Below are 26,417 nucleotides of genomic sequence, written 5' to 3'. Positions count from 1 at the left end.
AGTTTCCTCTTGAAGGCTTATAATTCATTGAATAAGAAAATTATATTTCTTTAAACCACAATGGTTACCCTACAAGCTCAACAGTGCACTATCGATTTCAGCATCAAGGGAGCCCATCTGTGACATGAATGTGGGCATTCAACATTTTATTAATCAGACAGTTTTTTCATAAGAAAGCCTTTAATAGTCGCACAATGGGGAAATTTGGAATCGAAAAGAAAAACAAAGTATTGCATGCACAAAAATGTTGAAGAGAACTGTAGAACTGCACAAAAATGTTTCAGAAAAGAACTTCAGGGGGTCACCACAGCGAATCAGTGTCCAACTGCTTATATTCTTTATAAGATGGCTGTGCTTTTAACAATGTATGGATGGGGTGAGTCCAGGTTTTCATGTGTTTATTTAGAAGCCTGACAGCAGTCGGTAGGAACGAGCGGCGGTATCTCTCCTTCTTGTAGCACGGGTGTAACAATCTCTGGATGAAGGAGCTTCCCTTCAGGGTGGGCTGAAAGGGATGGGCAGTCCATTCTAGCTTTTAGTTTAGCTAGCATGCTTCTGTTGCCCACCTCCTCCAGAGTCTCCAGGGAGCAGCCCAGGACACAACTTGACCAGGCAGTCCAGTCTCTTTCTGTCCCGGGCTGTGATGCTGCCTGACCGGCAGACAATTCCATAGTGGATATCGGAAGCAACCACAGAGTTATAGATGGTCCTAAGGAGTGACCCCTGAATCCCAAAAGACCTCCGTTTCCTGAGTAGGAAGAGGCGGCTGTGTCCTTTCTTGATCTGGGCTTTTGTGTTTATAGACCGGTCAGTTTATTGTTGGCAAGAACAATCAGGTACTTGTAGGAGGTCAACCTCTCTATGCCTGTACCCTGGATGTTCATCGGTGCAGGTGAGGACTCTTTCCTGTGAAAATCCACACTGGAGAAATCGAACTACATGATCTTCACAATGCTCCCAGTATTCTGCAGGTGTAACAGCACCAGGTGGATGAGGTAGATGATGGCGTCATTCACACTGATGCCAGGCTGGATTGTAGCAGGTCCAGTGATGAGCTCACCAGCTGTCGCAGGTAGGCGAGGTAAGACGTCAGTGCCACCGGTCTGTAGCTGCTGAACTCCTCCAGGTGGGACCAGGCACAACGTTTTCCACATCTATGTAACTCTGCCTGGCTTCAGGCTCAACAATGTCACAGAACTGGTCAGAGCAGGTCCTAAGGAGCTTGGAACTGATGTTTCCCGGACCCTTTTCCTTCCTCACCTTCATCCTTCTCAGTTGGTTCCTCATCTGCGCTGACAACAATGAGAGTGGGTGCAGCTCCAGTTGGTGTTGACAGTAGGGAGGGGGCGACAGACGGCTGGTCAAACGGGTTGAAAAAAAAACCGGTTCAGTTCATCTGGCTAGTCCTACTCAGTCCTTCTCAACGAATGTCACTGGACTTTTGTGGCCTGTGTTTGTAACTGTTCCTGCATTTTCATGGAGGAACATTCCATTTCTCGACATAAAAGCCCTGTTCTTCTTCTACAGGAGGACCTTTATGTCGGGAGTAATCTACAGTTTGTTGGAGAAACACCGCAAAGTCAAGCTGTTTCTCTCACAAATGTTAATGTGAGCTGTGACAATCTTAATCCGACGAATTTCATCCAAATGTGTTTTTATGAGTTTGCATTTGCTTGAAGCCATTTACTCAATGGTGCTGCCTTTTTCAAATTACATCGAAGAGTTTATTTATTATTGGTCCAGCTGTAGCTTTTGCCACCTGACAATATGTGACATCATGATTTCAAAAAAGGGTTATCATCGAGTTTCGTTATTGTCACAGAGTCAGTGTCTCAGCCAAACATTGTGTTGACCAAGCATGTAAGAATTGAAAGTAGAAATTGAACTGGATTGTTGGGGGGGGGGAACAATACAAAACAAAGACAAAGTGTCCTTGAGCGTTTTTAAAGGTGCTTATAAATAAAATGTATTATTATTATTATGATTATTAATTGTATTTATCATGAGCGAGTGGCTCTCGGGCGTGGCTGTTATCCAAACAGATATGATAGCAAGAATTCATTAAATAATTTCATGCACTAAGATAACAGCATATCCTGTGTTAGGTTATATCTAAATACATGTAACAATAAAGATTGTTCATCTTGTAAATTATGGTTTATCATTCAGTGACATCACATCAAAGTCAGGCAGTGAACTGAGGATCCTTGGGTTTTTTTCTGTAACTTGGACCACTCAGTTCAAAGGGGCTTTCACTTTTCCTGGTCGGAGATCGCAAAAGTCTGACTTCCCACCTTCATTGAATTAAGAAGCATTAGGACACATTTACAAAGTATAAGTGTCACCAGAATATAAACAAAAGCCAGGGACTCCCACTCATCGCATGACGAGGCACACAGCTGTGGAAGAGTCAAGTGAACAGTAAGAACTGATTGACTGGTACACAGCCCATGTTCATCCTGCAGTCGAATTTCTGACCCTTCGTCCCTCATATGCGACAAGCCTTTGCTTGCATCTGATGTAGTAGCAAGCAAAGTAGTATTTTTTTATTTTTCAAATCCAACCTGGGCCTCATTCATATGCAGATATAATCAGAATTTGTTTGCGACTGGGTTACTGTATGAACACTCATCAGCAGAGGCACACACACATCTAAAATGTACGTCCTCAAAAGCCTAATGTGCACTCTCCCTGCGTGGAGACAGTTGTCATCTTTGCATTTCATTTAATTCCACTCTGTCACAATTATATTTAAAGTTATTAATCATCTGCTCTGATAATGTGTATTCATTATATTCATTTGCTGGAATAATATATATTCACGATATTACTTGGCTATGAGACCATGTACATATTCAATATACCGGTACTCTTGTTGTGATGATTGACTTCATGATCGTGCAAGATAGTTACTTGGAAGGGGTCATCTTGGGTATGACCTCAAATGGACAACTTGACTGTAGAGTGCGAACCACAGACAAGGGACATTGATGTCAAAGCCCGGAAGCTCACACGCTCACATGCGCAAGAGAAGAGCGTAAAGACCACAGATCACGATTTTTGACGGACAAGTGACTTTATCCTTAAGGAACAGGCGTGAGATGATGGAAGGACACATTAGTAAACAAGTACACTGTGTGTTATCAGACGCGTACATGGTGTGTTATCAGATGCCTGTGAACCAAATAAGTAGAGGAGCTGTCAAAAGATCGGCAGAACTTATAACAATGAAATAGAGTTCTTGCGAGATGAAAAAAACCACCGGAGGGCCACTTTCTTTCCGTTTTATTCATAAATGACTACTTGCTGAAGCGGACACACTCCAATCATGATGCATAAAGTGAACATATCTCCTGCATTAATCTGCTTTTTGTTCTCCATTTTACGGCACCCTAATGTCTGAGACACGTTGATTTTGTCACATTTCGGTTTGCGACCAACAGGTGGCACTGTCGGGCCATGCCTGCAGCTGCACAGGTGTTAGTCAATTTAATTACTGTAGTGGCAGTTAAAAGGACTCCCGCCACGACCATTCAGTGTCAGGTCATTGTTTATTTTACCCTGTTAGGTTTGTTTAATCTAGTCATGTTTTACTCATGGTTTTGTTTGCTATTTTGGACCTTTCTGTTCTGATGACTTTGTTGTTTGAGATTTTGTTCCTGCTGACTTTATTTAATATTAACAATGTGTCAAATACATCCTGCTCCTCCCTCCTGCCTGCCTTTTGCGACAGATCTCAGTTGTGTGAAATGAATATTTCTGCTCACCTCTGATTTAAATTGTGATTTGTCAGTGACCAAGTGTGATGGTCGCCGGGATTATATATTTAAATTGATGTAATATCATATTTTCCAAATAACCCTTTAATATGTAGGTACCCCACAGAAAATGTAGTAACAGCTATTTGAAAATGGTGAATGAGTGTTTTTTTTTGGCGGCGGCTGACGGGACATGTAACCATTTTATTTACAATCCACTGTGTTTCTGTTGAAACTTTCTGAATATAACTGCCCGTGTAAAGCCCATAAACCCTCATAACGGGATAGAATGTGACATTTACTTCAGTTTCTTCTATCAAAACACTAAAGTACACAGCCTGACTAATACAGTGTGGTACTATATCTTGCAAGGGGGAAAGTCTTGTAGTATTCTTATAAAATAATACAAATAAACATTTACATATAAAACACTGAGAATTCAGATCCACCACATTATCACACTTGAACCAATGTTCCTAAATCACAACTCCAGTCATTTGTTTGAATCATTAAACTCTAAGTCTTCAGCATCAAGAATGACATTAAAATTCACTTGACTTTAATGCTATTGCACTGCCATCACGCGTTTGTGGGATGTCACTACAACTGGTCTCGAAAGCGTGCTTAGTTGATCATATTCATCACAATTACATGGTCATCATTGCTTAGGAAAAAACTGAAATGTGGACTAAAACCACTTTCAATATTTGATCCTTATTCCCCAAAATGCACTTTTTGTGATTGCTACCGACTGTGGTGATGCCAGATTGCATGTATCCCTTTTAGCGCTGAGTGAGGTTCTTTTAATCAGGACTGCTTTGTAAAACGTAAAATTCAGCGTCAAAACTGACATTGTACCGAAAAAATCCTCTACAGTAATTAAATACACAATGAAAACATCACACTTGTTTTGGTTCGTCTGTGTAAGCTCTCAGTCGTACAGTGACGTGCGGTGAGGTTCATGGCTGGTGAGGCACTGACGTCATCAATGACGTCATCGCTCGTCTCTACTTAGTATTTGAACGTAAATTCAGCGATTTTGAAAAAAATCCTAAAACGGTGAAGTTAAATGGACAATAACTTTAAAGTACAAATCACTAAATACATCTAACTGTTTAATTTATTTTTTCATTTGATACTTCCATGACAGCTTTCCATGATGACAGGTGAGGCACTGCCTCACCTGCCTCCACTGACTGCACGTCACTGGTCGTACAGGAGTGGTCCATCGATGAGAAGGTTTCTTCAGCCGTCATCTGTACTTAGAAGGTGTCGGACGTTTCGCTTCTTATCCAAGAGGCTTCGTCAGCGAACTAAAATTTGCCGGTAGTTTTGGCCCTATATATATCCCTACTGTCCAGATGTGGCAGTGCCAGACTCTGCTATGATAGGTCCCTGCTCTCAGGTTGGGGGGAGCAGAGGACTATTCCCTGAGGCTACACTGATTACTTCTCTTGTCCTGACTGATTTCTTCTATTGTCCTGCCTGATTATGGGGTCTCACTGCTGGATCTCTTTCGGACTAAACGCTCATTGAATTTGTAAACGCTGCCACTTGTTGTTCAGCTGGACACACGACACAGAGTGGCCTATTAAATTCAATATTATAATATATATATATTCATGCACAGAGCACAAACAACAAAATGCAGTCAACGTATTCAAAGATATGTAAACGAGTAGACTGTGTACATCAGATGAAGTAGAATATAAACATGGTACATAATAATAATAATAATAATAATAATAATAATAATAATAATAATAATAATAATAATAATAATAATAATAATAATAATAATAATAATAGGGGAGGCTCTGTAGTTGAGTGGTTAGCACGCCACCTTCACAGTGTCAATCACTACGTAAGTATGAGACAAGATCCAACAAATAACAAGCAAGACTAAACAAGAGCTATAGCAACAAGCAAAGCAATACTGTGGCAAATTCTTTCCACTGAAGCCACGTGTAAATACCATATGAGGCAAATGCTACCAGTTGCTTCAAGAAAGCTCAGCCCACTAAAAGGATTGTGGAAACAGAATCTCATCACTGGCAGGCACAACACATCTCAGATATTGTATCAAGAGGCCCTTGAAAATCACATTTAATACTTGCTGTATACTCCAACGTGCTACATGCATACTTTTCAGAGGAGTTCACTTTGCTCATGTTTCTAAATAAATTGGCATCCCAAAGCAGACTCCGGGACTTCCGGATATTGTGATCCTTTTAAACATCAGGAGCCCTTGTGATGTTGATCTTATCTTCGTTACTCTTTTTGATGCTTATCGACTTCATGCAGTGGCGATAGAAGTTTACAAGCCGTGTCTGGCTCAGTTTAAATGCCATGGACATGACGGCCATGCCAGAAATGGTGAAGAGTGAAGTAAGCATGAAAAAATTGGGGTGATGAGGGATAATGTCTCCAAAACCAATCGTGGTAAGTGTGATAAAGCAGAAATAGTAAGGGTCAAACCCCTTCATTTCTGTCTCCCACACTGGTAGAATCAAACCTCCAAGTAAAATGTAAGCAAACACTATGAAAAGAATAAGCACAAATGGTACATTTAGCGTTTCCATTGTATTTCCTATTTCTGTCAAGTCACAAATGGAAAATCCTGTGGACCGTGGCAGCAGTCGATTCAGCTCTGGGCAGGATTGGGTCCGCAGCAGGGGTCCCTGTCGCTGGAGATTTTCTTTGGACAGAATTTTCTCAAAGAGTTCTTGATTTTTTTGCAACTGAATGGAATTGGACTTCACATTCACGTGATTTTGCAACACTGTCTGAATGGTGGGTTGTTCGTGAAGTACAATATCATGGCTGAAAACAGTGGTACCATCCTCCAATGTCCGATGGTTCGACTTTCTTGCCTTCTTGTAAACCTTGAGCTTGGACCAACTATGTGAGGGCAGGACGTTGAGGAAGGCATGAGCATGAACATATGCTTTGATCAGGAGGTTTGCAAGGAAATCTCCAATATCAACCATGACTAAAAGCATGAGCGGAATGCCCACCATAGCGTATAAGATACATGCCACCTTTCCAGGTAGGGTGACTGGATAGATGGCCCCATAGCCTGCAAAGCACATGAACAAAATGAACAAATTCAGTGTGAAATGCATTCCACAAGAACAAATGTAAAAAAAAAACAAAAAAAAAATCAAAAACAAACAAACGAAAACACTGTTTTGTGTCATGTAAACGTTCATGTCAATCTGTTTCTTTTTCTTTCTTTTTTATCTATCCATCCATCCATCCATCCATCCATCCATCCATCCATCCATCCATCCATCCATCCATCCATTCAGCCATCCATCCATGGTTGACTGTCTGGGCCTGCAAGACCTTCTCTGGTGGCCTAAAAATATCTGAATCACAGACTGATGTTATTGATATTTTGTCCATGAATTCTTATTAAATAATTCCAAATTGTCTTTCAGGTTTCATGACTTTTCTCGTTGTGCTCCTTCCAGACGTGTGTTTTTGTATTTAACCAATCACATATTAACCAATCAGATTTATTGTTGGCCACCGAAAAAGGGTACCGGCGCCTTCTTGCAGTCTGTCAGAGTTTTCGCGAACAATGATTGGCTAGTCATAACCAAATATGTTGTTGCGTGGATTTAATAGTGATTTTGTCAACCCACAGTAGCTGAAGGAGGAAGAAATGGATTTGGTTGCAGATGTACTGTTGAAGCCATTTTCAAGACGCACTTTTCAAGAAAAGTAGGAGATCATAAAGAAAGATCGAACAAGCAAAAATAGCAAATAATGTTGCAATTTTATGAGGTTATTATTGATGCTTCGCAATCCTTTGCCAATCATCATCTCTGTGGTGTGAAAGAGCGACTTCTGACCCCACATGATGTTCATGGGTTAATGACAGTATTTCTTTCTTATTACCTTACATTGCAGGGGTTTCTGAAAGACTACAAAGGGACCTTTGGCAACACAAAATTCCTACTTATTTCAAACCGATAAACACTTTAAGACAAAAATTAGTGCATCCAAAAGATAGGCTGCTAAATGCAAAAGTCATGTAGTTTATTCAATACATTTAATACTAAACACATTCTCAAAAAAACACTATCAACATCGCAGGGATAATAGGAGTGGGCCTCAATCTGCAGTACATATGCACCTAAGAGCTAGCAACCACTCATTTCACAACAATGAGGTTAAAATCTTAGCAAAAGAAAATAGATGGTTTAAAAGGGGAGTAAAACAAGCTATTTTTATAAAACAGCAAAACCATTCAATAAATCGGCATGGTGGTGTGAGGTTAAATTTGGATCGTACCTACAACACACTTCTGAGATCATTACCACACCATACCTTAGTTATGCTGATGAGGTGATATCAGTGCAAATGGGGCAATCAGGCCAGAAGTGGACCGTAATCAGTCAGGACAATAGAAGTAATCAGTGTCGCCACAGGTGATAGTCCTACAGATGACGGTTGAAGAAACCTTGACGTGTAGTAAATCACACCACTTTTTTACAGCAGCAGCTGCGGATTGATTCAGACGTAGCACTACGGAAGGCCTCAGAGCGACATGCCAGGCCCGCCACTGCTTTCGACAGTATCTATCCATATACCCGTCCATCCGTCTTTCCAACTGTCAGTGTAGCGTAGAGTGACGATCTCTTCTGCAGTCACTGATTTTGTTCAGGGTGTTTTTACCACAGCTGTACAACCTGCATACCCCACCCCACAGATGCAGCATATAGGGATGCAGGCGACGCAGAATGCCTCCAACAACTTCCTTTCCGCATGTTTCCGATTGAGCACTCTGATGAAGTGAATTATCACTTGAGAAATGCTGACTTCAAGATTCCAATAAAGTAATTTCAAACATTCATTTTCATACAGTCTGCGATTGGCTGGCAACCAATTCAGGGTGTCCCCCACCTCGTGCCCGAAGACAGCTGAGATAGGCTCCAGCAACCCCCGCGACCCTAATGAGGAATAAGCGGTACGGAAAATGAGATGAGATGAGATTTTCATACAGTCAATTAGATACTTGAAACGGTATACTGGAACTTTGTGTTTGCAGCTTTGACCTCATGATGTTGCTTGTCAAGAGCTACGTCTGTGTAAGCTCTCAGTCGTACAGGAGTGGTCCATCGATGAAAAGGTTTCTTCAGCCGTCATCTGTACTTTTTTTTTTAATTTTGAAGGTGTCGGACGTTTCGCTTCTTATCCAAGATGATTCTTCAGCGAACTAAAGTCTTACTGGTCGTATCGCCCTATATATATATCCCTAATGTCCAGACATGGCGGCGCCGGACACTGCTATGATAGGTCCCTACTCTCAGGTTGGGGGGAGCAGAGGACCACTCCCCGCGGCCCCACCGATTGTTCCTACATTCCTGACTAACGACTGGCCTGATTGCTCCACTCCCTCCGGTATCCCCTCATCAGCATTACGAATGTTGCCTAACCTATGTTGCCTAAGCAGGCTAATGTATGAACGATCCAAATTGAACCTCACCTTGTTTTATGAAAATCGCTTCTTTTACTCCCATTTCAAACCAACTATGTTCTTTCGCGAAGATTTTAACCTCATTGTCGTCAAATGAGTGGTCGATAGCATTAAGGTGCATTATGTACTGCCGATTGAGGCCCACTAGTATTATCCCTGCGATGTTGATAGTCTTTTTTTGAGAATTAAGGCAGATTTCCAATAATTGGCAGATGTGGTCCGGTTTAAGTTTGGTTCTTTCATGCAGAGAAACGTCTGCCAGCAGTCTCGTCCTCACCACTGAGACTGCTGCTGGTGTTGGGACGGATGTAAAGAGAGAAGTCACATCGTAAGATGCCAATGTTTCCTCAGGTTCCAATATGGGGTCTTTGATACTCTCTACAAACCTTGTGGTGTTCTCTACTTGATATTCTGTCTTCCCAACCAACGGAGCTAAGATAGTTTTTAGATATTAGGCTACATTGTAAGTAGAGGAGTCAATGCTACAAACAATGGGTCTGAGGGGGAACCCTTCTTTATGTATTTTTGGCAGGCCATAGATGCATGGCGTGGCCTCTCCCAGGTATAATCTAAAATACATCTGTTTGTCTATATGTTTACCTTTCTCTAACTTTTGGAGACAGTCTATCAGTTCTTTCTTGTATCTATTGGAAGGGTCCCTTTTTACTTTCTCATAAGTGTTAGAATCACTGATTAACCTATTTATTTTGTCTTCATAATCCAATGTGTTGAGAAGCACTGTACATCTGCCCTTGTCTGCTGGCAAAATAGTAATATTTTTGTCTTTTTGTAGAGTTGTTAACGCCTTTCTCTCTTCTTATGTTATGTTGGACGGAGGTTATGAGCAACAAAAACTTATGAGCAACTAAAAAGGGACGACAATGAGGTTAAAATCTTAGCGAAAGAACATAGGTTTGAAAAGGGAGTAAAAGAAGCGATTTTCATAAAACAAGGTGAGGTTCAATTTGGATCATTCATACAATAGCCTGCCCTTAGGCAACATAGGTTGGGTAACATTCGTAATGCTGATGAGGGGATACCGGAGGGAGTGGGGCAATCAGGCCAGTCGTTAGTCAGGAATGTAGGAACAATCGGTGGGGCCGCAGGGAGTGGTCCTCTGCTCCCCCAACCTGAGAGTAGGGACCTATCATAGCAGTGTCCGGCGCCGCTATGTCTGGACAGTAGGGATATATATATAGGGCTGATACTACCAGTAAGACTTTAGTTCGCTGAAGAATCATCTTGGATAAGAAGCGAAACGTCCGACACCTAAAAAAAAATGTACAGATGATGGCTGAAGAAACCTTTTCATCGATTGTCAAGAGCTAAATTATGCTAACGACTACCACACAGCAAGAAAATGTGACTTTATTCCTTAACAACCTCTCATAGGCATTTTGTGGTGTGTAAAAGCCTTCTCCTCTCCTGTAGAGTTGTGGGCCATTAGTCATTAGCAGATTTAGGGCGTGCTGAGTTGAAGGAGTCAATGAGACTTTGGCCCACGGTATCCACTTTGGACATCCGGATTAGCATACAAAAACCCAACTACAGGATTTATGGACATTCATACTCCTTAAATGCAAGGCCATCCTCTCAATCTAGTGAGCACCGATTCAAAAACAACATCAACATTATTAAAATAATTCAAAGCTAATATTTTTTGATTGAGAATATTTCAGTTATTTTAAGTTCACAATAAAATACATTTGGATGCCCGCCAGCCTCCCCTTATGTTGCTACATAAGGCACTTTTGAAAGTTCTTGCTACATGATGTTATGCAAGTTTATACAACTGCAAACTTTATTCAGAATAGTGCAGTTTTTTTGTGAGTCTATCATTATTACGGAGTGTTAGATGTTTGTACTTTTCATAATTTTGTTAAATAATCCATGGACTAGTTTTACAGTTTTTGTTGATATTGATGCGATGTCGTGACTTTGAATCTTCTGCCCTTCATCAGGCCAACACAAATATGACACTCCACCATATGGAATATTAACATGAAATTCAATTGACTCTACATGAGTAAATTTACTTAACAAACCACCACTCCTATTATTTTGATTATGCTTGTTATGCTGTTGAGACCATCTGTCTCTTCTCGGGTATTCCAATCATCCAAAAGCAGCTGCCTCTCGTTCATGAGAGCTACTGGTTACAATTTTTTGGAGGGCGGGGAATCACAGCTTTGTAGCAGAGCATTGCATTCTCATCTTTCTGACATCAAGCTTCTTTTCCTTTTGGCTTGTCCCTTCAGGGGTCGCCAGAGCGAATCAGTGTCCTCCATCTAACCCGGTTTTGTGCATCCTCTTCTCTCACACCAGCGACATTCATGTCCTCTTTGACAACGTCCATAAACCTCCTCTTTGGTCCTCCTCTAGGTCTCCTGCCTGGCAGTTCAAGGCTCAGCATCCTTCTCCCGATATAGTCACTCTCTCTCCTCTGGACATGACCAAACCATCTCAGTCTGGCCTCTCTAACTTTCTTTCCAAAACTTCTAATATGAGTTGTCCCTCTGGTATACTCATTCCTTAGCCTACCCATCCTGTTCACTGTCAAAGAAAACCTCAACATATTCGTCTTTGCTACTTTGAGCTCTGCCTCCCGTCTTTTCTTCAGTCGCAGTCTCCAGTCCAAACATTTCACTACACTTTTATACACCTTTACTTTAATTGATGAAAAGGTTTCTTCAGCAGTCATCTGTACTACTTTGAAGGTGTCGGACGTTTCGCTCCTCATCCGAGGAACTTCGTCAACGTTCCTTTAATCTTTACTGAAAATCTATCAAAAATTACACCTGACACACTTCTCTAGCCATTCCAGTCTTCCTGTACACACTTCTTTACCTCTTTCCCACACTCTCAATTGCTCTGGACAGTTAACCCCAAGCACTTAAAATCATCCTTCTTTATCTCTTCTCCCTGTACGTCACTCTTGTACTTGGATCCCTCTCATTCTTACACATGTATTTCGTCATGCTGCGACTGACCTTCATTCCTCTCCATTCCAGGGCAAACCTCCATCTCTCTAGTTTCTCCTCCACCTGTTTCTTGCCCTTACTACAGATCACAATGTTATCTGCAAACATCATCGTCCAAGGAGATTCTTGTCTAACATTGTCTGTTAGCCTGTCCATCACCATAGCAAATAAGAAGGGGCTCAGAGCTGACCCCTGGTGAAGTCCTACCTCCACCTTGAATTCCCCCGTCACACCTCTGCTTAGACTCAGGCACGCCTTTGGAGTGTTCAATCAGCCTTCCATGCATGATTTGGGAATTTGGGAGGAAATAGGAGTATTCAGAGAAAACCCACACAGACCCGGGAAGAGCATGCAAACTACACGCAGGAGCCGGAATCTAGTCATACACCTCCGGACTGCTGAAGCGCTATTGATTAATACACAGGATAGCGAGTTATTTTTACAGTATTTATTCTTATTAATATATTATTGAGCAAGTGTTTAAAATGGCTTCCTGTTGTTCATGCTGATATATTAATAGTACAGCAGACCAAATACAATGCTTTGGGGTATTGTGAACAAAAGCCCAAAGCATGTGATATATTGTTGGCCAACGTTTGTTTTACAAGTGCAAATTGCATTAATAATTTGGGATGTGAACAAATGAGACAAACCATAGTTGTCCTTGACCATATATTCTTAACTGATAATACTGACCTTGTTAATCAACGCTTATTCATTCGTAAGGGAATCACCATGAACTCACCAACAGTCGTGAAGACTGTGCACACGAAGAACATGGAGCCAAAGAAGGTCCAACTGTCAGGTTCTTGTAGCCAGATAGTCTTAAAGCCACCTTTCATTTTATGCTCCAGTTCGTCCACTATGTTTTGGTGGGTGTACGATGAGTTATCTAAAGTTAAAATAAAAAGAGATAACTTCACTTAGTTGTGGGGATAAACTATTGAGCAAAGTCTTGTTATGAACAGGAAAAGTTAGTTAAATTGCAACAATAGGCACATTGCTTACAGTCAAGTGATAGCACCCAGTAAATGCATTCAAATGCAATTCCAGCATTACTTGTCAAACGTACTGGTGAGATTCTGGACATGCCGAATAATGTGTCCCAAGAAGCCATGGTATTCCTGTTTGGCAGGGGGTGCTCTCCCTTCAATGTATTGGAATAACAGCGCTCCCAACGCCGCGTAGCAGACCAGAGACGCGCACAGCATGATGTGAGGAAAGAGCTTCCAAAACCAAAACAAGCCCGCCTTGAACTCGATGATGGGGCCCGTTGCTTGCTTGTCTGGTGTAGATCTCATTTTCTCGTTCCTCAATTGTCCTCTTCTTCTTTCCCCGTTGCAGAGCCCCGAGAGTTGGCGCGGGAAGCGCCCGTCCTGTCTTGATGGTCCACTAATGTGCTCTGGCTCTGTATACGCATATGCACACACACACACACACACACACACACACACACACACACACACACACACACACACACACACACACACACACACACACACACACACACACGCACACGCACACACACACGCACACACACACACGCACACACGCACACACACACGCGTACGCACGCACACACACACACACACACACACACACGCACACACACACACACACACACACACACACACACACACACACACACACACACACACACACACACACACCCTACATCATTCTACATGCAGATCACTAAGACGACCCTGACACTCCCATGGAGGTCCTCTATATATACTACCTCACAGTGGCGGGCCGTGCATATCATCCCTGGGCCTTCAGTAGTACTACGTCTGAATCAATCCACAGCTGCGACTGTAAATAAAAAGTGTAGTGTGATTTACTTGAGGGTCCCGTTAGCCAGGAAATAACTTGTGAAGAAAGGAATATTAAACTGTTCAAGTTTTTACCATGAACGTGTGGATTCATGATATGGGGTCAGAAGTCGCTCTTTCACACCGCAGAGAAGAGAGAACAACAGCATGGCGAAGAATCAATAATAACCTCATAAAATTGCAAAATTATTTGGTATTTTCGGACATATTCTGAGCTGTTCGACCTTTGTTAATGATGTCCATTTTTTCTTGAAAAGTCCGTCTTGAAAATGGCTTTAACAGTAAATCTACAACCAAATCCATTCAGCTATTGTGGGTTGACAAAACCACAATTAAAAAATCACAACAACGTATTTGCTTATGCAGCTCGCTCCAGCCAGATACAGTGAGATAGCTCTGGCCACTATCCTCTCATGACTACCGGCTAGTGATATTATGATTGGCGAGTGACAAGCCAATCATTGTTTGCGAAAACTGACATTACCTAGGCCTGCGAGCAGGCCCTGAGCGTCACCAACTCGAAATCTGATTGCTTAAAGCAACAGACATTAGTTAAAGCAACAGTCATCGACACCACATTTAATGCGACAGGGACGGCAGAACAGATTGTGAAGGTGTCCAGGTTGAATTGCAGAACTGTATGTAATGTATTTCTCGCCCACGAAGGGCAACAGTTGCACATTAATGAAAAAATGCAGCCTTCCTTTCCGTGTTTTAATGGAGGAGAGAGCGGCGATCATGGTGAAGCATTTTAGGCACAATTACAAGTAGCAGTGCTTAAAATGGTAAACTATGATGATGTTAGTAAATATTTTTAGCCTGGTCGAAGTGGGGTATCCCCCCCAAATCCCACAGCGATTGTGAAAAGGCAGATGAAGAAGCATGACAACTACAGTATTGAACATGCATATAATGTACGTATATAGCTCACGCACACACTTGTAAATACAGTAGTTCAAACATATGCACACATCTGTAAATAGATTATTTTTGTTCTGTTTCTGGTTCTAGTTCTGAATCTGTTATAAATCTAGATACATGTAGTTTTGTCATCAAACATTTTTTTCTTTTGTTGTTTCATAGAAGTAAACAACTGTCCAGTGTGTTTCAGGTGTCACTAGAAATTAAATATAGGGTCACTGATCACTTTTCAGCTTTTCGAGAAAAATCAGGCAAATGGCAAGAAATCGCCTGATTTTAACAGCCGATATATCCAGACCCAAATCAGATAGAAATGAACTTTTTATTTTCATGAAAGAAGAGAGTCTAAGGTTTCTAACGCTGTGATGAAAGTTTATGTAATCCTAAAAAAGCTCAATATTCTTTGGATCCTGCAATTTGAGTGAAAATTGCGAGAGAGATAAAAATGGCACTGTAGTGGACACATTTTTGCACATGTTTAGCAGTGAATGAGTTAAACTCACCTAAAAACCCAAAGTATATGATAATATAATGTTAATAAAATCCCAGCCTTGTAGATGTTCATAGATATCCACAAATCGATTCAGATTTACAAAAATTCAATGTGAAAGTGTGGTAAATGTCAAATCCGGCTCGAGCTTGTCATGTAAAAAGAAAGTTTGTATAAGCACCTTTTTCAGGGGGAGCACCAATATCTAATGGGTTGTTCTTTGGCCATTCATGCACGCCGCGTCTGCCAAATCAGCTGTTTTGTGAAATCATGTGAACTAAGAAGAAAGAAGACATTTGACAAATGTGAGACAGCAGATAAGCTAAGATGCCATCACATGTCATTGTCAGTATGCTGCAAAGGGGATGACATCAGTGTGAATGCTTAGTAAAAATGATCTTCAAAGCTACTTTATGACACATCACGTTTACATCATTGTCATGTGTGCTGTAGCTTTTTTTTACACAAAATGTCATATATGCTGTGTAGCCCAGAGTACTATAAAAGCTGGAATGTGACACAGTCTATCCGATAGAGTTCTCTAGACTCTAGCGCTAACTCAAACAGTAGTCACAATCTATCTATCTATCTATCTATCTATCTATCTATCTATCTATCTATCTATCTATCTATCTATCTATCTATCTATCTATCTATCTATCTATCTATCTATCTATCTATCTATCTATCTATCTATCTATCTATCTATCTATCTATCTATCTATCTGTCTGTCTAATTTCCTATAATATCCACCCACCATCCATTTTATGAACTGCTTTATCCTCACAAGGGTCACGGGATGTGCTGGAGCCTATCCCAGCTGTCTGACATAGATACACAACCATCTGCGCTCAGAATGAGGAGCGATTTAGAGTGTTTAATCAACCCGTCCGGCATCTTTTTTGGGGATGCAGCAGGAAGCCAGAGTACCAGGAGAAATTGAACATAGGCACGGGGTGAAAATTCTTAAAGGACAACCAACGTCACTTTTTTGTTTTTCAACTGACATCTTCAACATAGCATCTAAAATACCCAAAACACGCAGTATGATATTTTTAGTCAAATGCAAAACACCGATAAAAATGACTTAAAGTGTCCAAAATCTGCAAAAAATTGAGCTGTGAATTGGGCATTTTCAGAAAGTACCGCCGCCAGTTTGTGACGTCACGCCAAGACGTCTTGCATTGCTGGAGAATCAAAACAATGGCTTCAGATTCGGAGAATATGCTTTCTTGTCACACATCCAATTATGAATATGATTCAAATAGTTCTGAAGAGGAAAGCATACATGTTTGCAATCGATTAAATAATTTATTCCATGTCATTTTGAGGCAACGTTGGGGCAACAATGGATCATCAGAAAAGAGGCACAAAATGGCGACCTCCACTGGCCACCTCCACTTCCACAGGCTGATAAATTCCTTATATGGAGCTTGGACTCCTTCTTCTGGCGGCTTTTGGGTGCAATACGGTTCTCAGACCAAACGTGTACAGCAAAATACATTGACGTGATGGAAGGACGCTACAAAGCGTCTTTTTTATGGTCAGGGGGCGGTCCTTTCACGACGTCACGTACGGACTAGTCACCAACTCAAAAACAAGACTTCCTGAATATTCAGAGCGAGTCTTAAAACGTAAAATATAGCTATATGCGGTGGAATCTTTGTAAAATACGCTCAGTTGAAGTTAGATTTTATTTGTACAGCATGGTTAACATGCTGGTGACTGCACCAGACTCACTGTACTGAGGTCAAGGGTTCGAATCCGCGTTTCGCCCTTGCTGATTAGAGTTAGCATGTTCCCCGGGTCTGTGTGGGTATTCTCTGGGTACTTCGGTTTCCTCTTGCATTCCAAAAACATGCACGTTAGGATTGGACGCGCTAACATGTCCCGAGGGGTATATGTGTTTATGGGTAGTTTGTTTTTAATGCCCTGTGATTGTCTGGCAAACAGTTCAGGGTCAACAGACCATGCTGCCCAAAGACAGCTGGGAAAGTCTCCAGCACGCCTGCAGGTCTGCGACCCTCATGAGGAAAAATAGTTTGAATAATGTAGAGATACTTCAGCTTTCCTATAATGCTCAATAAGCTACAGCCAATGAATGAGTGGATCTTTTTGCTGTAAAACGATCATTTTCAGCTGATCTCTTGATACGGTTTACTGATGTTAACCCTTTCAGGGATGGTGGTTAGTAGAATGGATGGATATTGAAATGTTGTTTTCTCATATAATACATAATCTTAATTTCACAGTTGTGTATCAATCACCACGGTGGACCCTTATGTGCATTAAAGGGTTAATTTCATTCACTATCAATCATTTGTGTACTTTACTTATTTTCATTGAAAAGAATAATTGAGTTATTCTAATGACCTAGGAATTGTATAGAAAAGTTGTTAAAGGACATCAACAATATCCGTAGCTGAGTGATAACTATTTTTGATGTAGGTTAGAACAGGCTCTAGATGTTTCTTTTGTTTATAACATAACACAAATATTAATAATATTAAAGCACCAGAGGCAACAGGTGCTGTGGGAGTGCTATATATATTATTTGCTTTATACTGTATTTTTATACTTTGCACTACTTCTTTTAATGAACATTTTTGTGCAGTTGTACAATTCAGTCTTATGTCGTTTTTGTGCAGTTGTACAATTCAGTCTTATGTCATTTTTTTGTACATGCAAGACTGTTTTTTTTTTAATTTTTGACTCCCACTTACCCTGACTCCTTTCAATCTTGCTGCTGTAGATTGCAAATTTACCCACTATGGGACTATTAAAGGCTTTCTGATTCTGCTTCTGATGGATGCTGAGTCTTGAACTGCCAGGTAGGAGACCGAAAGGAAGGCCTCCTAAGAGGAGTTTTATGGATGTTGTCAAAGAGGACATGATGGTAGCTGGTGTCAAACAAGATAATGCACAAAACAGGTTGGGTGGAGTACAGTGATTCGCTGTGGTGACCCCCGCAACAACTGAAAGTTAAAGAAGAAGAAGAATATATGTACTGAATATCTATTTTTTTTATGAATCCACTCAATGAGGAGTCAACTTGACTTGCTTATCTCTGCTTGTTTGATTCAATAACTTTTGGTTTAGGGCGCTTGTATGCAATCAGCAATTCATTGCTGGTGGAAATGCAAATGGATCTAGTGAACCAAACCAAAGCGTGCTATTTGATGGAAATGTGGCTACAGAGCATATGACAGAAACCTTGTCGAGCCTTGTCGAGTTGGATGTAGGGAGTGGCTGATTAATTTCAGCACAAAAACACGCCCATATTATTTGCATTGTAAAATTGTCAAAATAGTAAGAGAGAGCCTCGTGCGTAATACTATCTGTTCACTTCCACCGAGCTGTAACCTTTCCAGTGGCAATGGTAAGTTTAGTCCTATTTATTTTTGAGACAGGAGTCATACTTGATAATACTTTGTCAGCATCCGATTGTTTTTGTTTCAATTTGCAGAGTCACTGAATTTAATTAACCTATATGGAGACGTTGATTCTCCCTCTTTTTCTGCCTGTGATATTTTACAATCATCCAGGTCATTATTGTTCAGAATCAGAATCAGAATACCTTTATTCGTCCCGCAATGGGGAAATTTGCAGTCCACAGCAGCAATTGAAGAGGGATGGGTTTGGGGTGGGAGTGAAAGGATAGAAAACAAGATATTCTAAGCATAACAAAAATAAAATGTTCTCGTGGCTTTTGATCGCACCAAGTGGGTTCAATGAATTGCAGTCTGCTTGCGATCAGTTTAATGCTGTGGGGATCGACCGAGTTAACAAATACAGCCGGTATTGCTGATTGTAGTTCTCACATGATATTCATGCAAGACAGTTGTTCACCTTTTAGAGTACTCTATACAATCAGCCTACAGATATGACTCCATAGATCTACACTATGGAAACTATAGTATACTATAATACTATAGTATTATAGAGCTAAATAGCTGGGGTATCGATTCCTTATTTGATTCACAAAGGCTGGATTAATTCCATTTACAATTCACCATTCACTCTATTTATTTTAAAACGGTCAAGAATTTCATGCAATATATAGTTTACTTTGAGATGCAAGGCAATTCTCTCAATAAGTGATGCTAAAAAGCGAAACATCTAACTCTAATTTGGCACACTCTCAAAAGCATGATTATTGACGTTGAATATTGAACCCAATACACCTGTGTATGTTTTACTGAACATCAACTGGTGAAAACAATAGAATAATTCATATTTTGGATACTCGGTACTAGAGTAGTAAACTCGTCGACTTCATCGTGCAAGGGTGCGAGGTTCAATTCCTTCTCCGGCCTCCCCGTGTGGTGTTTGCATGTTCTCCCCGGGTCTACATGGGTTGTCCCCAGGTCCTCCGGTTTTCTCTCATATTACTGCTCTGTGTGCGTGTGTGTGTGTGTGCGCGCGATTGTGTGTGTTTGTATGTGTGTAAGAGAGAATGTAGACCAGTGTGTTTAATGGAGTGGAGCAAGGGTGACAAACTCACTTTTTGCCATGGGCCACATTGTAGTTACGGGTTCCTCTCGGGGGCCGTTATGAATTTGGGGAAGCCATTGGAATACTTAATGCCCTCTACATATTACAGATAGATCGCGCTATAAATTCATGAATCCCGTAATTTAAGACTATAAGCTGCGACTTTTGTCACAAGCTTTCAACCCTGAGGGTTATGCAACGATGCGGCCAATATATGCATTACTTCTAAAGGCCGCCAGTGGCGCTCGAGCACTAAAGGTAAGAGTGAGACAGGGCAAATACAGTATAGTGATACCTCCGATACGAACTTAATTGGTTCCCATTAAGTGTGTGTAAGGCGAAAAGCGTGTCTTGCAAAGATTAATTTCCCATAAGATACCATTAAAATGAGAATAATCCATTCCCAGGTCCCCATGAAACACACTTTTCTACTAAATAGGCATTAAAATTACACAAAATATACCTTATTTTATGTATAATAAATGTGCTATTGTATTGTAATGAAAGAAAGGAACTGTACTGAATAATTAAATCGTTTTATTTACCATTATCCATTATGATACACATACACATACATACATGTCCATGATGACATAATAATAATACATGTACTCTACCGCCCCCCGGCCATCACCTGTAATAGAAGGCTGAATTTCACACAAGTCAATTATTTTGTGATGTAACGTTGGGAAAGAGATGCCCATTTCACGGTAAGAGTATTCTCATCAAATGGTGAGTATAGTTTTGCTTTTCTGAATGTTGCTGTGCCGATGACCATTTTGTGTTTGGGACCTTTTTTCTGAACATCTTCATCTTTATTAAGTTCATAGCGTTGCTTGTTCTGTCGCCACAAAGGTCACATAAGCCAGTGTCTTCTTGTGTCGCTGTCACCTGATCACAACTGTGATCATATGAATCAGGTTTGTGGGAAGAAGAAAACATCAAAAACCTGCGGGATAGTTTACTAGGAGGACTGCAATTGCCCATCCTTCCTGTTTAGTGGTTCATCGAAATTAATAGTGCGAGAAATTTAGTTTTCTAACATCATGTTGAGGAGTACACTGGTTGAACACTGTACTGCAGTGTGACGATACTTTGCATGACTGTTTCAGTACTATTTTGGATTGGATTTGGATTGGATTTGGATTTGGATTTGCCTTTATTAGTCTCGCAGTGGAGAAATTTACATTGAATACTTATTTTTTATTTGAATACTGCTCTTACTATTCCAGGAAATATTTACATGAGTTTATTACCTTGTCCTGTCTTAACTGTGGCCATCAAAACATTTACTTGCAAATATTGCAAATATTGTTGTTTAAAAAAAATTACATACAAATATCTCCAAGAGGTTATTTTCTTCTCATTACTATACTTTGATGACTATTAACCTGCACCCTCCCTCCTTTGTTTCTACACAAGGCTTTCTCTTCCAGGACGCTGACTGTCACCGTACTTAAGGCAGAAAACATTCGTTCAAGAGACTTTTGTATGTGAGAATAACATTTTAATGTTAACCAAATTGCGTATTTTTAATCTCTTTTTTTAATTCATATTTCAGGGTCAGAGTCTGATTGCTATGTCAAGCTGACACTCCCACCGACAATTGTTTTCAAAACAACTACTGTGAAAAATGACAAAAACCCAGAATGGAACAAAAGCTTCAGTTTCACTCTCCGCAATAAGTTCCAGGTGAGACCAGTGAAGATATCACAGACTTTTAACCTTCATGCGGAGAGCAAAACATGCATCACAAAATGCAGGAAAGACGTTGACTTTTCTTGGGAAACAGTATTAACTCTTTTTTCATTCATTCATTCATTCATTCATTCATTCATTCATTCACCACTTTATCCTCACTACAGGCACGGGGGGATGCTGGATCCTCTCTCAGATGTCGACGGGCAGTTAGCTGGGGAAACTGTGACTTGGTTGTCAGCCTATCGCAGGGCACATAGAGACAAACAACCATTTGCTCTCACATTCTCACTTAGGGACAATTTGCAGTGTTCAATCTGCCCGCCATGCATGTTCTTGGAATGTGGGAGGAAACCGGAGGACCCGGAGAAAACCCACACAGGCCGGAGGAGAACATGCAAACTCCACACAGGGAGGCCAAAGCGGGGATTGAACCCACGACCTCTGCACTGAGAAGTCAACATGATAGCTGGGATAGGCTCCACTAGGATAATGCATAATGTCCCAAGAGTCTTCAGGCAGTGGGTAGGGTGCACTAAAAACCAGCAAATCACAGGACACATGGCCAATCCACCATTCATGCACACACTCATACTTAGGGACAATTTGCAATATTCAATCACCCTGCCACGCATATTTTTGAAATATGGGAGCACACCGGAGTACGCGGAGAAAACCTAGGTAGGCAGAGGGAGAACGAGCAAACCCCTCACAAGAAGGCCTGAGCCCAGATTTGAGCCATCAATTGATTAACTGTTGAGGCAGGTGTTGGGGTAATTCGCTATACGAACATCTTAAAACATCTTTTTGCATCGTTTGTTTACGTTTTGGACTTCCTGATACGTCATATCCTCCCTTAATTTATTTACATGATGTCACATCCTATTACGTCACATCCTATTATGCCCGTCTTATAAATGCTCTCCCAGCGGTCTTTCGCGCTCTTTCCTCTTTTCTTCCTGTCCCTTCTCGGCCGGCCCCACGATGCCCCTGCTATCTACAAGATTAAACTAATTTATCCTGTTCAACACCTGGCTTCCTGCTGCTTTAACCATCCTCTGCTATCAACACCCTGAGAAGCCATGAACCAGGAACGAATGATCACTTTCAACCCATGAGCAGATGTCAGCTACTGTGACTTTCTGTTGTTTTTCTTCTTATTATTATTATTATTACTATTATTATTCTTTTATTTGTCTGTTTGTTATTTCTTTATTTTTTTCATTAGTCACTGCACCTCATAATATCTTTGTTAAGGCTTGAATTGTTCTGACGTTGCAAACTATAGTCTATTATTATTGTGCTATGTTCCCAGACTACTCTCCAGATTCATCTGTATGATGAGGATCCCCTATTTGATGATTTAATCCAAACAATCGTCATTGATGTCAACACACTAACTGAAGGGAAAATGGAAATCAAGAAATTTGCCATCCAACCCGAGGTATGTGTGTGTGTGTGTGTGTGTGTGTGTGTGTGAGAGAGAGAGAGAGAGAGAGAGAGAGAGAGAGAGAGAGAGAGAGAGAGAGAGAGAGAGAGAGAGAGAGAGAGAGAGAGAGAGAGAGAGAGAGAGAGAGAGAGAGAGTGAGTGACCTTTGACCAGTCTGTTTAATGGGGTAACAACACAACAGCAATGGTTAACTGCGGACCCTGAGGGCCACTTTTTTTTTTGTATGTATCCTCCTCCAACAAACACACCTGTGTCTGATGGAAAAAAGTAATTTGTTTGAATTATCCAAACAGGGCGCTGTGCAAATTATCTGTTCCTCATTGCAAATTTTGGGTGTGACTCAAATAATTAACGATTTGAGGGACAGCTGATATGACGTACAATTTATCATGTTATTTACTCAAACTCATCTTTTTCCGCGGGCCACATTGGAGTTACAGTTTCCTCTCGGGGAGCATTATGAATTTGGGGAAGCCATTACAATGTTTCATTCCCTCCACATATTACAAAAAGTTCACGCAACTTCTTCTTTTCCTTTCGGTTTTTCCCTTCAAGGGGTCGCCACAGCAAATCAGTGTCCTCCATCTTTAGAGGTTTGATCCGCATGTTTGTTTTGGGCAAGCTTTTACGTCGGCTGCCCTTCCTGACACAACCCTCTCTATTTATTATATTTATTGTATTTATTTATGTATTTGTATGGAGTTCTGGAATTCAAGTGACAATAACAAAAGCCCTGGCACTGCAGTGGACACATTTATGCACATCCGGCAGTGAATGAGTTAAAGAAACGTCCATGTCGTTGACCATGACCATGTTTTGAGCAAAAAAAAAAAAAACAAAAACACCCATGTATAGTTAGCCGAAAAAAAAAAACAACCAAGTAAAGGAAGCGTCCGTGTAGGCCCTCAGTCATACATTGATGAAAATGTTTCTTCAGTCGTCATCAGTACTTATTTGAAGGTGTCGGGCATTTCGCTTCTCATCCGAAGAGCTTTGTCAGTGAACTGACGAAAGAAGTACAGATGACGGCTGAAGACACCTTTTCATCTATGTATCAGAAGGTGTTTTTAGCAAGGAAAAAATGACCATGTATCGGAAGGCGTTTCTGAGTCAAAATCAATGACAATGTATAGTAAGGTGTTTTTAATACGGAAAAAACGACCAGATATAGTAGAGCGTTTTTGACCTGAAAAAGCCCAATATGTGTTTTAGGCCGAAAGAAACTACCATGTACAATAAGGCGTCCATGTATACAAAGGCATTTTTGACCTGAAAAAAGCGACCATGCATCGTAAGAGAATCAAAACAATGGCTTCAGATTCGGAGACCATGCTTTCTTGTTACTCATCCAGTTATTAATATGATTCAAATAGTTTTGAAGAGGAAAGCATAAATGTTTGCAATCGATTAAAGAAGTCTTTCCGGGTCATTTTGAGGCGTCAGGACTCCAATGTAGCGTCCCCGAAAATGCACAAGATGGCGCCCAAGCTCCGATGGAAATGGGCTTTGTCTTATGGGAATTTTTGTCAGCAAATATCAAATAGTTGTCTTGGTGCAACATACAACGATTCACCATGGCATTATTTATGTGTTTTCCTTCTAATTTCGCCATCAACACGGATCAACACAAAGTTTTCAGACCAAACAAAGTACCCAAAATGCATTGTGTGTCGCTTTCTTGGTCAGGGGCGTTCCTGACGTGACGTCAGTAATTGTCACTAACTCAAAAACAAGACTTCCTGAATATTCAGCGCGAGTCTTAAGACGTAAATACAGCTATATGCGGTGGAATCTTTGTAAAATACGCTCTGTAGAAGTAATTTGAAATGATTTTACAAATTATGGACACAACTTGTCTGGGGGCGCCGGTTGTCCTTTAAGATAGATGTACATTTCTTTGTTTGTCGCTATTTTATCCCACACATTCTCCTTTCGGTCTCTAATTTATTCTCTACTCCTCAAGAGGGAATTAAAATGAATAAAACCTCCATCTTGTTGTGTGATCACATCCGTAGTAGCTTTTTGTCTGTGAGTCCTCCATGTCAAAACAGTTGTGAGGAATAACAGCCGCAGCCTTAATATTAAATGTGGCGTCTGGAATACAATGCAACAAGAAATCATCCACACAGAAATGTGGTCAAACATTGTGTTTGCTAACCAGTGAGATTTTTCAAAGAGTTTGTAGGTTGTGCCCACCGTTTTCGTTTTGATGGGGCAGTGTGGCAGAGTCAGTTGTCATGTAAAAGTCATTTACAGAATCACTCATGCGTTTCCTGACCTAATTGTCCATCTGTGTCTTTAAAGGGTAAACTTTGGATCGCTTTTATGTTGGAGAGGTAACATTTTTGGGTTGTTTTATTTTATTCAACAGTTTCATTGACTATATCATCTGAAAATGCTGTATATTTCTCTTTTCTTCAGTGAAAAGAAAGCTGTGAGCCCATTCAAAGGCTTTTCATTGGGGGTAAGACATTTTGAATTTGGAATGAAATGAACTTGGTTATAACAGTGACTCGTGTACAATTTATATCAACAAAAAAATGCATACATTCACATACACTATGAATAAATGAGAATGTGTCATATTCTAGCTACGAGTAGTCCATAGCAGAAAAGTATACTCATAATATCCAGTGATTAGCGAGTCGATGTCACAGTGCAGAGGTGCCGGTTTATAATAATAATAATAATAATAATATAATACAGTAAAGTCTCGTTATATCGATATCGGATATATCGATAGTCCCGGTTATATCGATACTATTTCTATGCACGCACGGAGAAAATTACATGCAAACAGGGTCGGATATATCGATAGGCCCGGTTATATCGATATTTTTTCGGACTCCCTTGAATATCGATATAACGAGACTTTACTGTAATAATTTCAAGCGCCTTTCATAACACCCAAGGACACTTCACAATAAAAACAAAGCACACAACAATAAAACCATAAGTAAAATGATCAATAATAAAATAGCGGATTGAACCACACCATGAATGCAATTTTAAACAGATGGGTTTTGAGATGGGATTTGAAAATAGGGAGGGAGTCAATATTACGGATGTTGGGTGGAAGTGAATTCAAGAGTTTGGGAGCAGAGCAGCTGAAAGCTCTGCATCTCATCGTGGTGAGACGAGCAGAGGGCATATAGAGGTGAAGGGAGGATGAGGATCTGAGGGACCGAGAGGGAACGGAGATTTGAAGCAGGTCAGACAGAGAGGTAGGGTCAAGGTTCTGGATGGCTTTGAATGTAAACAGAAGTATTCAATCCGATGTTTGACAGGGAGCCAGTGGAGC

At 40.7% G+C, this 26,417-nt stretch overlaps 2 protein-coding genes across 2 annotated transcripts in view; one reads left to right on the top strand and one right to left on the bottom strand.

The window, feature by feature from the left end:
• Positions 1–5,497: 5,497 nt before the first annotated feature.
• On the bottom strand, positions 5,498–14,045 carry kcnk18 (potassium channel, subfamily K, member 18). Its single transcript, XM_089011583.1, has 4 exons — positions 13,969–14,045; positions 13,300–13,635; positions 12,973–13,119; positions 5,498–6,837 (listed from the first exon to the last, which is right to left on the bottom strand). Exons 2-4 carry the CDS (start codon positions 13,526–13,528, stop codon positions 5,990–5,992), a joined length of 1,224 nt encoding a protein of 407 aa, XP_088867709.1. The 5' UTR covers positions 13,529–13,635; positions 13,969–14,045; the 3' UTR covers positions 5,498–5,989.
• A 4,776-nt stretch (positions 14,046–18,821) lies between these two features.
• Positions 18,822–26,417, top strand: part of LOC148889110 (cytosolic phospholipase A2 beta-like) — a 28,894-nt gene continuing 21,298 nt past the window's right edge. Inside the window, exons 1-6 of the mRNA XM_089012616.1 lie at positions 18,822–18,853; positions 21,391–21,457; positions 21,530–21,660; positions 22,982–23,110; positions 25,421–25,452; positions 25,538–25,580. Of these exons, the coding sequence (XP_088868742.1) occupies positions 18,851–18,853; positions 21,391–21,457; positions 21,530–21,660; positions 22,982–23,110; positions 25,421–25,452; positions 25,538–25,580 (405 nt within the window). The 5' untranslated portion in view covers positions 18,822–18,850. The remainder of the gene's footprint in view (positions 18,854–21,390; positions 21,458–21,529; positions 21,661–22,981; positions 23,111–25,420; positions 25,453–25,537; positions 25,581–26,417) is intronic.

Source organism: Hippocampus bargibanti, linkage group LG13, assembly GCF_051943395.1.
Source record: "Hippocampus bargibanti isolate YZ-2025 linkage group LG13, ASM5194339v1, whole genome shotgun sequence".
NCBI classification, from domain to species: Eukaryota; Metazoa; Chordata; class Actinopteri; order Syngnathiformes; family Syngnathidae; genus Hippocampus; species Hippocampus bargibanti.
The sequence above is the reverse complement of the archived record's forward strand: the minus strand, read 5'-3'. Positions and strand labels throughout refer to the sequence as shown.